The 11,763-nt window shown below is 39.8% G+C and overlaps 3 protein-coding genes across 4 annotated transcripts in view; 2 read left to right on the top strand and 1 right to left on the bottom strand.

The window, feature by feature from the left end:
- LOC104717807 (protein MODIFIER OF SNC1 1-like) overlaps positions 1-2,686 on the top strand; it is an 11,303-nt gene extending 8,617 nt beyond the window's left edge. The window contains 1 exon segment of the mRNA XM_010435437.2: positions 43-2,686. Coding sequence (XP_010433739.1) covers positions 43-2,259 — 2,217 coding nt within the window. The 3' untranslated portion in view covers positions 2,260-2,686.
- On the top strand, positions 4,011-7,492 carry LOC104717806 (protein NBR1 homolog). The gene is made up of 7 exons (XM_010435436.2): positions 4,011-4,230; positions 4,722-5,590; positions 5,695-5,815; positions 5,921-6,145; positions 6,321-6,470; positions 6,559-7,113; positions 7,192-7,492. Exons 1-7 carry the CDS (start codon positions 4,198-4,200, stop codon positions 7,291-7,293), a joined length of 2,055 nt encoding a protein of 684 aa, XP_010433738.1. The 5' UTR covers positions 4,011-4,197; the 3' UTR covers positions 7,294-7,492.
- Positions 8,857-11,763, bottom strand: part of LOC104717805 (pachytene checkpoint protein 2 homolog) — a 3,482-nt gene continuing 575 nt past the window's right edge. The window contains exons 3-14 of one of the 2 annotated variants that reach the window (XM_010435435.2): positions 11,636-11,742; positions 11,492-11,559; positions 11,289-11,392; positions 11,095-11,199; positions 10,755-10,844; positions 10,578-10,653; positions 10,277-10,346; positions 10,127-10,197; positions 9,938-10,028; positions 9,588-9,715; positions 9,355-9,483; positions 8,857-9,249 (exon numbers count right to left, since the gene is read on the bottom strand). In XM_010435435.2, coding sequence (XP_010433737.1) covers positions 9,109-9,249; positions 9,355-9,483; positions 9,588-9,715; positions 9,938-10,028; positions 10,127-10,197; positions 10,277-10,346; positions 10,578-10,653; positions 10,755-10,844; positions 11,095-11,199; positions 11,289-11,392; positions 11,492-11,559; positions 11,636-11,742 — 1,180 coding nt within the window. In that variant the 3' untranslated portion in view covers positions 8,857-9,108. Of the gene's footprint in view, positions 9,250-9,354; positions 9,484-9,587; positions 9,716-9,937; positions 10,029-10,126; positions 10,198-10,276; positions 10,347-10,577; positions 10,654-10,754; positions 10,845-11,094; positions 11,200-11,288; positions 11,393-11,491; positions 11,560-11,635; positions 11,760-11,763 lie in introns of both variants that reach the window. The other variant, XM_019231183.1, reaches the window with a different exon arrangement.

The following is an 11,763-nucleotide window of genomic DNA, read 5'->3' as shown; positions in this document are numbered from 1 at the left end:
TTTTTTTTTGTTTGACTGAGTGTTTGTCATGTTCTCTTAAAGCGTTCTACGATGAGAGAGTTAGCCAGGCAGCGAGCTCAACAGAGGCAGAAAGAGGAGGAAGAAAGAGCAAGAGATCAGCGGGCTAAGGCTCTTGCAAAACTAGAAGAGTTGAATAGACGTTCCCAAGTATCTGAGGAAGGTTCAGTCAAGAACATGGAAGCTGCATCTAATGCTTCTCTTTCTGACATGCCAAAAGACCCTGGGTCTCATTCACCAGTCACTGTTGCAGCTGCAAATTCCGTAGAACCTACTTTAGGATCAGGGAAAAACACGAGGGCTTCAACAGAATATGCAAATAATGTGGGCCCTACCAAACAGGATAATCTTCCACGTGATCGTGATGGCACTGCCTTAAAACAAAAGCGTTTGGGGTATAGGCAGGTATTTGAGAAAAAAACGGCAGGAAGCTCTGTTGCTACTATAGAGGTGTTCGATGTTGTTCCATCTCCTCAGGTTGTTAATGAAGGTGTGTCAAGCCATAATTCAGGCATGCCAGTAACGTCAAGCGTTTCAACGGAGTCAACTTTCACGAAAAGAAAAAATAACAGGAATGGTAAGAAAAAACACAAGGCTGAGGAGACAACAATGTTGAATACGACAAGAGCTGCCGTTGGAAAAGAAAAAAATTCAGGAGATGAGTCAATTGAGGCTGGTAGGACAAGGGCAGTTGAAATGGATTTGGGGTCTGTTTCAGTTCCAAGCTTGGATATCAAAGTGTCTGGTGATTCGTCTGAACAAATCAGTTCCTTCACTAAAGAAGACTCTCAAAACAGAGCAAAAAACAACTGGAAATCTCAACATGTGCGTAGGACTCAAAGAAACTCACTGGTAAATAAGCCTGCAGAGAAATTTCCTGGTAACAATGCTGTTATGTGGGCTCCGGTACATCCACAGCAGAAAGCTGATGTTTCAACAGGTGTAGGGAGTCAGAACACTCTCCCTGAATTTGGCACCTCTTCGAAGAGTCAGCATCAAGGGCAGACTAGTTCTAAAAGTAAAAGAGTGGAGATTGAAAGATATGTAGCGAAACCCATTGTAAAGGAAATGGCTGAGCAAATTGTCAGTAAAAATGTAACCGCTGCTGCTCCAGAGATGTCGGATAATGGAAACCAGAAAGATAATCGTGGAGGTGAAGGTACAGGAATTCTCCAACCTTCTGGTTCAACTGCAGGCAAATCTAGATCTCCTTCAAAGTCAAGACACGGGAATGGTAGGCAGGGAAAGCATGGTAGAGAACATGGATCATGGCACCAGAGAGGTTCTGGAGCACCTACTAAAGCTTTGGAGGATGGCCAATTTGTAACCTCAAATCAACCCATCCAAGGAACAGTGAACTATCACTCTAGTAATCAAACCGAAAAAATTTCTTCTAAGGATCAAACCACATGTAATGATGATGGATGGAACGATGGCTGGTATATGACTCCTGAAACGCATTACTCTGCTGCTGAAGAAGTGGAAGCAAGTGCTGTTGGAAAAGATCAAGGAATGGGCATTCACGGCAAGCAGCATGCTTCCAGAAGCAACAAAGATGGAGGAAGTAACTATGGTGACCCTAAAAAAGCCAATAAGAAGGATTTCAATAAAGCTCATATGCAGAACTCTGGCCAGGGGTTTAGTCAACCAGATCTTCCCGTTGCTTCAAAAGAAAGCCGTGGCCCTGGAGATCAAGTGTGGCATACAGCTAATAGGACAGGTAAGTATGGAGGTCGTGAAAGTACGAGGGAGAAAACTTATGGATCTCAGAAAAAAGATGTTGCTGGATACGAGCATCAAGGGGTTTCTACAGAACAGAAAATGACACCAGCTGATACACAACAAGCCCAGTCGCAAAACCGATCTACCAATAAGGATGTCCAGGTTGAGCATAATCCGAATAGTATGTTCCAAAAGAACACAGGGCAGGGTCGACGATTTGGAAGAGGGCATGAGTCACAAGGAGGCTGGGGTTTAGCGGCGCAAGAGAATATGCCCCATCACCATCAGAGGCCAACTTCAAACAGAGATAGACAGAAGCAAAATGTGCATTATGAATACAAACCTGTTGGTTCTCATACTTATGATGGAGAGCGTAACCGAGAACAACAATCGAAAGATACAGAAGGTCCACGATACAGGGAGAAGGGACAGGGGCAGCAAAGGCATGGTGGATACCAACAGCAAAGGGGTACGAGTGGGAGAAACACTGGTCATGGATTCACAGGTGAGAGAAACTAAGATTGGCCTCTCTTGTGTTTATTAGGGTAGTAAGAGCTGCGATGCTGAGGATAATTGCATTTTGTGAGATATGGCGATTGAGGAAGCTGTTTCGTAGGCACATAAGCTTGTGGGATTGCTGAGAGGGAGACGTATCCGAGGAGGCATTGGCAGAATCAGATAACAAAAGTATTTGCTCATGAGGGTTTATTATATATATTTTGAGTCACTTGTTTGAATATGCATAATTTACTGTAGTATACATTTGATGGCAATTGGACTGACCTTGTTTCGTTTAAGCCGTTGCTTTTTTTTATTGCTGCGTTTTCCTATGTTCTCAGAGTGCGGGAGTCATCTTACATGACGTCCTAGGCTACTTTGATTCCAATTTTTTTTTGTTTAACGTTGAGACTGAAGTTATGTATGCCATCCCAACTAGTTTGGTATCGTTCTGATCATNTAAGGATGTCCAGGTTGAGCATAATCCGAATAGTATGTTCCAAAAGAACACAGGGCAGGGTCGACGATTTGGAAGAGGGCATGAGTCACAAGGAGGCTGGGGTTTAGCGGCGCAAGAGAATATGCCCCATCACCATCAGAGGCCAACTTCAAACAGAGATAGACAGAAGCAAAATGTGCATTATGAATACAAACCTGTTGGTTCTCATACTTATGATGGAGAGCGTAACCGAGAACAACAATCGAAAGATACAGAAGGTCCACGATACAGGGAGAAGGGACAGGGGCAGCAAAGGCATGGTGGATACCAACAGCAAAGGGGTACGAGTGGGAGAAACACTGGTCATGGATTCACAGGTGAGAGAAACTAAGATTGGCCTCTCTTGTGTTTATTAGGGTAGTAAGAGCTGCGATGCTGAGGATAATTGCATTTTGTGAGATATGGCGATTGAGGAAGCTGTTTCGTAGGCACATAAGCTTGTGGGATTGCTGAGAGGGAGACGTATCCGAGGAGGCATTGGCAGAATCAGATAACAAAAGTATTTGCTCATGAGGGTTTATTATATATATTTTGAGTCACTTGTTTGAATATGCATAATTTACTGTAGTATACATTTGATGGCAATTGGACTGACCTTGTTTCGTTTAAGCCGTTGCTTTTTTTTATTGCTGCGTTTTCCTATGTTCTCAGAGTGCGGGAGTCATCTTACATGACGTCCTAGGCTACTTTGATTCCAATTTTTTTTTGTTTAACGTTGAGACTGAAGTTATGTATGCCATCCCAACTAGTTTGGTATCGTTCTGATCATTTCCGCATGATAATTCCAAGTTCTACTACTGTTCTGACTTTAAACATGAAATTGTATATATAATTTGGAATTGGTGTTGTTAGTCTATCAAACTCTCAAAATAAATGAGACTTGAGAGGTTGTTCTTTTTGAGGTCGGCATGAGTGAAAGACGGTTTAATAAAATAAAATAATATACTAAATGTTCATTAATTGGATTAAAAATAAAATAAAAAGTATTATATTTATATTAGAATTGGTCAAATACTAGTTTTTTTAAAAAAAAAGTTAAAAGAGAAAAAGAAAATATCTAATAGAATTGATGTTGGTCTTAGTGGATAAGGCAGTGGTAACCAGAAAAGTCAAAATCTTGTAGGCTAAGTCAGAAATGAAATGAAATTAAATTAAATTAAATGAAATGAAATGAAATGAAATTAAATTAAATTAAATCAATCGTGAGACAGAAGAGAATCCTTTATCCTTTATATATATATATATATATAAACGTGACGGTCTAAATTCCTCCGGGTTGGTTTACGATATAAGCGGATTACGGGTACGCTTCTTTTGCATCATCCTAATAAATCTTTTCCTTTCTCTCTTTCTCTCTTTCTCTCTTTCTCTCTCGAGATTACTTCTCTCAATCGTCGATTAGGGTTTCTTCTTCCTTGCGCTTCCCTTCTTTTGGTTCTCTTCTCCCCAGCTTGAATCCGATGGAGTCTACTGCTACTGCACTCGTCGTCAAGGTTAGCCAAACCTTTCTCTCTTTCTCTTTTATCTGTCACACTTTTCTTCTCCTCTGTTTTTTTTTCTTTATCAGTAAATTGTCGATGATTCTTTGTGTTTCTCCGTGCGATCGTCTCGATTCTCATGTTTTTTTTTATCTTTGTTCTAGGTTTACGAGCTTTATTGTTACTTGTAATCGGTCCTTTTGTTTTCAAATTCCGCTATTGATCGGCTCTATCTCTGTGTCTTTGCAATTTTAAGTCTATTTCGAATTATAAGCCCTATGAATGATTAAAACTTGGATTGTTATCGTATTTGGAAACGTAATTTGGTTTTTCAAATCAGTGTCAAGGTTGTTTGATTGGGATCGCTTTAGCCTGTTATATGTTATGTTCTTTCTATCTTGTATGTTTTGATTGGGATCGCTTCTTACTGTAACAACCTGATGTTGCATAGTTTTGTTTATTTCATTCAACTGATTCTATTTTTGTTTGTGGATGGATCCATACAGGTTAGCTATGGAGGTGTGCTTAGGCGTTTCAGGGTGCCTGTTAAAGCTAATGGACAGCTTGATCTCGACATTGCTGGTCTTAAGGAGAAGATCGCTGCTCTCTTTGACATCTCTGTTGGTGCCGATTTTTCTCTGACTTACTCTGATGAGGATGGTGATGTGGTGGCCCTCGTTGATGACAACGATCTGTTTGATGTTACCAATCAGCGTCTTAAGTTCTTGAAGATCAATGTGCTCTTGAAGACTGGCTTCCCCACTAACCCTGTTACTCCTGAGAGTAGTGGGAGTTCGACACCTTCCGGTATTCCCTACAGTCAGAACCCGGTTTCCAAAATCCAAAAGGGTTTAAATGATGTTCTGATGGCTGTGCCTAACCCTATGCGTGATACCATATCGAAGGTGTATATGGACCTTGCATCGAAAGCTGCAACTTCTAGTCCTGTTGTTGCTGAGATGCTGGATTGCATCTCAAAGCTAGGGCAGCTCTCAATTCCTCAGGACTCCCCTGTTCCTAAGCCTGGTTCTTCAGGCCCTTCCCTGAGCAGGGATGTTCCTTCCGCTGGTGAGAGGACCCAGACCGGAAAGAAACCTGCTAATATGACTGAACCCTCTCATTCAAAGACTTCTGGTCATGTGCCAACCCCTTCTGGACTGGGTGCTAGTTTCAACGAGTGTCCCTTTAGTGGCAGTACCGTGAATGACTCTTCTCGTTATCCTGTTAACTTCAACAAGCATGCTCGTCGTGGATGCCATTCTAAAAAGAACACCAACGGTGATTACTGGACCTCATTGGGTGTATTCCATAAGGGCATCCGTTGTGATGGATGTGGAGTTCTTCCTATAACTGGGCCTAGATTTAAATCGATGGTGTAAGGACATCTCTTACTTACTGTTGTAGTGACTATAGACATGTTAGAACTAGACATGTTAGAACTTATTGTGCTTATTTGTTTCTCTGGTGAATATTTTGCAGTAAGGAAGACTATGATCTTTGCAACATCTGCTTTTCGGTGATGGGTAATGAGGGGGATTACACAAGAATGGATAAGCCCGTATCTGTTCAACATATGCATCCTATCAAACAACGTGCCCAAGTATTACTCTTCTCCTATGTTTAAGATTCCATTTCTTTTTGTTTATTCTGTGCGTCTCTCTCTGATACCTATGTTGCAATCTTATCTTTCTTTTTTTCCTTATAGATGTCACATCCTTTCGGTTTACACTTCATGTGTACCCGGCCTAGACTAGACAGTCGCTTTGTCCTTGATGTGAATGTACTTGATGGAACAGTTGTTGCTCCATCCGCTCCATTCACTAAGATCTGGAAAATGAGGAACAATGGTTCGTTGGTGTGGCCTCGTGGCACACAGATTGTCTGGATCGGTGGGGACAGATTCAGCAACTCGTTGTCTGTTGATTTGCAGGTTATAAACTATTTCCTTAGTTCTCATTTGTTTTCTTCTCTTGATTCTTTCCACTAACAACAGATCAATTGTTGTTTCAATTACACGCCGTTGAGTTAGCGTCTTCTCTACACACCGAGAATAGCTGTTTGTGTATATAATACTAATTATTTATTTTTCTTTACACTTATGGCAGATTCCAGAGGGGGGTGTGCCTATCAATGGTGAGCTTGATGTGAAAGTTGATTTTATTGCACCACAGTCACCTGGCCGATACAATTCTTATTGGAGAATGGCTTCCTCTGATGGTGATAAGTTTGGTCAACGTGTTTGGGTGTTGATACATGTACTTTCTACTTCTGTGCTCTTTGTTTCCTTGATTCTTTGACTCTATGAAATGTCTTCAATACCATTTTTCTTTTTTGCATGGTTAGGTTGATGCCTCCCTGAAGAATACTGTTGTGAATGAGTTTCATGGACTGAACTTGAATGCCTCCCCCTCCCCTGATGAAAATTTTTCAAGCGAATTTACAGGGATGATGAATTGTGAGTCAGCTCAACCTGGCAGCTCCAATGTCAATCCCGGGACAAAGAAAGATGCTGATATAGAGGGAGAAGTTGGTGAACCACATGTCCCGGAAAAAGAAAACCTGCTGGTTGGTGAAGTTCATCCTGCTATCCCTCAAAGTCATTCTCCTTCATCTTCATCTTCATCATTTAACATGGTGGAGTTCCCAAGTATGCCTGCTGTTGAGATCTTGTCTGGTGATTCTTCATCTACAAAAGACATCCCAGTTCCTCTTCAAGAGGATTTGGAGAGGAATGACGTTGAGATAACCATGCTCAAGGAGCTCGAGGAAATGGGTTTCAAGGAGATAGATTTGAACAAGGAGATCTTGAGGGACAACGAATACAATTTGGAGCAATCTGTTGATGCGCTTTGTGGAGTTAGCGAGTGGGATCCTATCCTAGAGGAGCTTCAGGAAATGGTAAGTGTGTCTGCACTTTGTGAATTTAACAGTTTGGTAAACAGAGATCGGGATGTTGAAAATGTTGTGATTGTGCAGGGCTTTTGTGATGATGTAACAAACAAGAGACTGCTGAAGAAGAACAATGGAAGCATCAAAGGTGTGGTAATGGATCTCCTCACAGGGGAGAAGGAGGCTTAATAATAATTCTGGCAACTCTACCTATCTATCTAATCTATCAGGAATAATTATTATGTTATTATAAATAAATAAAACCTGATCTCTCTAGTTCGGTTTCGTGCTGCGTCACAACATGGTGTCTTCCTTTGCTTTGGACCTTTTTGGTGTTGAATGTTACTACTATTTATTTATATAAGACGTGGAGTTTTACCTACTTATATTTCCATTTAGTTATTTCGATTTGGTTATGTCATTCTTCTGCTCTATTTTGTTGAAGGAATGGTTCGGTCTATATAATTCCTCTGCGACATGTGTTGAATATACATTTAGAAGCTCATCTCCCTCCATAATGTCACATGTTCACTCTGCTTGGTTGGTGCTCATCTCCCTCCATAATGTCACATGGCAATTAGTCTTTTCTATTCTATCTGTTGCAAGTTGCAACCATTGAAAACCTTGTTTTGAGGATGTGATTGTGGTGCGGGATACAACTGTGAGCAAAACCTATGGACAATGTAAGACACTAATAATTGATTTCACGTTTTGTTGTAGAACAATTTACAAGTTTGAAGGGAGTAACCATAATGGGTTTGTTAAAATCTCCTTGAAGAAGAAAGACTTAACAAACTTCTAAGGCTATTTTTCTTCTTCTTCTTCTTGAAGGTTTGTTCTTCTAAAGTGAGTTCACGTTCCAATTTCTTAGAGACCGAAATAATCTCGTAAGGATCCCACAGCGACTGTCCGAATTCCCAACCCAAAAACGACGGATGATGCTTTGTGGACAAGGCCTCCGTTTTGAAACGTGAAGCTTTGCCTTTGATAAAAGCGTGCTTCCTCTGCGCCTCGAACTCTAAAACCGTGTGTTTAGAGGTTTGGGAGTGGCTGAGCCAAGCCTGTGCAGCTGCCTTCATCAACTCTACTCTCTTCTTCTTCTCATCTTCTTCTTCTTCCTTTTCATCTTTAGCCTCTCGTTTCTTCCTCATCTCTCTTCTTCATCTCCATATTGGACTTTTTGGGGAATCAAGCTTTATTATGTCAGGTTTAATGTCAGCCTTACGTTTCTTGTTCGAATCTACTCAGCTCTGTCTTGTCTCTTCCTTTTTTTCTTCTTTCTTTCTTTGTTTTATTATTTATTTTCATGCCTCGTTTTTTCTTAGCCTTCAGATTTTCAGATGACTTTGACAAGAATGAAAGTATATAACAAATCAGATTACTTTATTGTAAAAAAAAATCAGAGGACTTGGCTTCTTTTGATTAGTGTTAGTATCTATGTAAACTGCTACTCAAAATATAAAACTACATAATTATTGTTAAAACAAAAAATTTTGATAGATCTCCAGACTTAGTTAGAAGCATGACTTCTCTATTCAATCAAATACAAAACAACCCCTAAAGTCTAGCATTCTAGCAACAAGCTTGGCAGAAGAGACGAGTAAAGCAAAAAACCAATTCAATGTTGATAGTGTCAACTCAATGATTGGGTCACAAGTGAGTTGTGTGGAAACTTTCCAAAACAAAATGGCTAGTGATTAAGGAGATGCCCCCCATTAAACATTTTTTTGTTTGATTCAATCACAGAAGGAGGATCTTAAAAGCTTTTCCATAGGGAGGTAGAAGAAACCTTCTGAGAGAGAGTCTCTCTCCTCAACATTGAGATACTAACTCTACATTTGAGCCCAACCTTCTATTTAGTTTATGCCAATATTAAAATAGAAGGTGAAACAGATGCATAATTTGAGATGATGAAGAGATGCATAAATCAAAAATTAGCTTAACACTTTTCTGAATAAACCATTTCTACTGCTCTTTGTTTATGACCTCACTAAAAAAAAAAGTTCATTCAGGCAGTTCAGACTTCTCTCTCTTAGCTGTTTCTATCATTGTACACAAGAACTCACTTGGATCATGGCTATATGGATCTGCAAGTGCTGCGTGCGCTAAAAACGGAAGTTTTCTCAGTGATCTCCCACTTAAACCCTGCACATTAAGAAGTTGATCCGAATCATACTCAGTTTTTTCAGAGTATTCTCAGGCTTTTGTCACTTCTCTACAATCAGTATAAAAGTATTCCCAAAGACTGACCTCACACCCTTTTGCAGCTTCTATCAGCTGTTTACAGAACCAGGGAACTGAATTTGTATCATGAACCTCACTTTCATTTGCCTTTTCTTTCAAACTTGAAAAGCTTGGAATAGAGAATCCATCACAGCCCTATACCAAGATTCATGAAGCTTGTAAGATATAATTTCTCCTCCTTCAGTGTTAACAGGAAACGGTGGAATTAGAAACGTGTATGGGGTGCTCTTAAGTGGTACCTGGAAACTTGAGATGATCCCTTTACTTATTAATTCCTCAACACAAGACCTTAATATTTCATAACGAACATGAAGAGTTGGAGGCCCAACATAAGCTTTTATGTCGGCTCGATCCACAAAAGCAACATCTGTAACAAGAATATTGATGTGAGAAATCTCACAAATCTGAATGAGGAACACAGTTTCAGAGAGACTGAGAACTGAGAAGGTAAAGCATTTATATTAGTAGCAAGTCAAAGTCATAATTCTATTGCGAACTTAGTGCTGAGATCATCCGGATGAAAATAAGGACTAATATAAGAGTAAAAAGCATGAGGCTAGGACAGGATCAAAATGGGAAACCAGCTTACCAATAGCAGTAGTTATATTTGATGTTGTAAGGATGATCACATTCGGTGCAGATTTCAATTTGTCCATTTGGGTGAGTAGTGCATTCACAACCTGCAAAGTACATAGGAAGATTTGGTCTTCTAGGATTAAGAATTAATTCCTTCGCCAAATACTAGGTGCATATGAAATTTAGAAGTTAGTTGGATTACCCGGATAGAATCTGAAGGTTCTGAGCCAGACAAAGCCGCTTTTCTAGCAGCAGCAAGACTTTCAACTTCATCTGCAGGCAAAATAATCTCAGGCCTGACGGGATAAATAAGCCTGCAACCATAAAATTCTAAGATAAAATCATAACTCACCGATCAAAACAAATACTAAATTGCCATCTTCCTCCACCATCTCTTGGATTTTCTGGAAAAGCTTGGCAACCTATATTATGGAATTAGTAGACATAGTGAGAATAACATAATATTCCAATATAGTTTTTATTCTAAGATAGGTCGGATCACTATACAACTGTTGGTGAAGCTTGTGATATTACTAAACATGGAATAATCTATGAGTACAAAGTCAGCTTGTTGAACAAAACTACTGCGTTAAATGCATGCTGAAGGGAAAACTTAAGACAAGAGCTAAAGAAAGGATAATTTTGTATCATACCAGCTTGCCACTTTCAGAGAACCATTTACTAAATAGAGAGTGAGCATTGACTTCAATCAATTGGCAATGTGGATATCTGATAGGGGAAACATAAATCAAAATCAAAACAGAAAGATAAACGAGATAATACAGTCACTATATGAATCTGACAGACTAAGATTATGTCCAGAAGAGGACCTGGAGTTGCACCGAATTGAAAGCTTTTGAGCCAACGCTTTGCAGAGAGATGTTTTGCCAGTCCCTGGTGGTCCGTGCAAAAGAATAATCCTGTAGATATTTTCAACAAATCATGAAGGCTAAATAGTTAAAAATCAGGGCACAAGAAAGGAAAATATCAGACTTTAGTCACCAAAGAACAAACAAAACCGCATGAAACAAATTCAGCTTTTTAAGCAACTCAGTTATCTGAAGTTTTGCATAACAATCTCATGATGTCGAACAGAAGCAAACATAAATAAGAATTGGTAGGTAAGTTAGGAGAATAGTATGTACTGCAAAACATGCAAACTTCCCTCACCTATTCCATGAAACGAGATTTGGATTTACACCCTTCTGCGTGAACAGCAACGCACTTGCAGCGTAACGTAGTAACCTTTGCTTGAGTCCAGATTCATATATTAGGCTACAAAACAAAAAGATCAACCACTGAATAAACTGTTTCAGAGCCATTACTGCTTTCTAACGAGGGCAAGACTATACTTCTAGACAGACCTTTCCCATAAGCCATCAAACTCTTTTGCAGGTAGAATCCATTCATTAAAGCTAGCAGGTTGTCCATCAGCGCACAAGTCCTCACATGGTCCTTCTTCAATGAGCTGGATGTAATTATACAACAAGTCATGATCTGTATGGACGATACCAAGAGAAGAAAAAGTTGACTCCCTATTCAACATAATCAGAGGTTTGCATATAACCTGAAAGGCGTGGACAACTGGCTTCACTTGCCAGAACAAGAGAACATCATTGTTTTTCACCCATTCCTCTAGATACAAGAGGCAAAAATATCAGTAACATCCTATAGCATTTAATGCGAAATCCCCTCAAATCTGAAACAGTACCTGTATCACAAATGCATATCCTTTGCACATTTTGAACGAGAAACAAGTCGTCTGCAGGTATCAATACAAGTCCATCTGCATAGCTCATGCTCCTATTCTCAAGCATCCTAGAGCAAACACAAAACTAT

Source organism: Camelina sativa, chromosome 10 (genome assembly GCF_000633955.1).
Source record: "Camelina sativa cultivar DH55 chromosome 10, Cs, whole genome shotgun sequence".
Lineage (NCBI taxonomy): Eukaryota > Viridiplantae > Streptophyta > Magnoliopsida > Brassicales > Brassicaceae > Camelina > Camelina sativa.
Note: the sequence above shows the minus strand (reverse complement) of the source record. Positions and strands in the feature narration are given on the sequence as shown.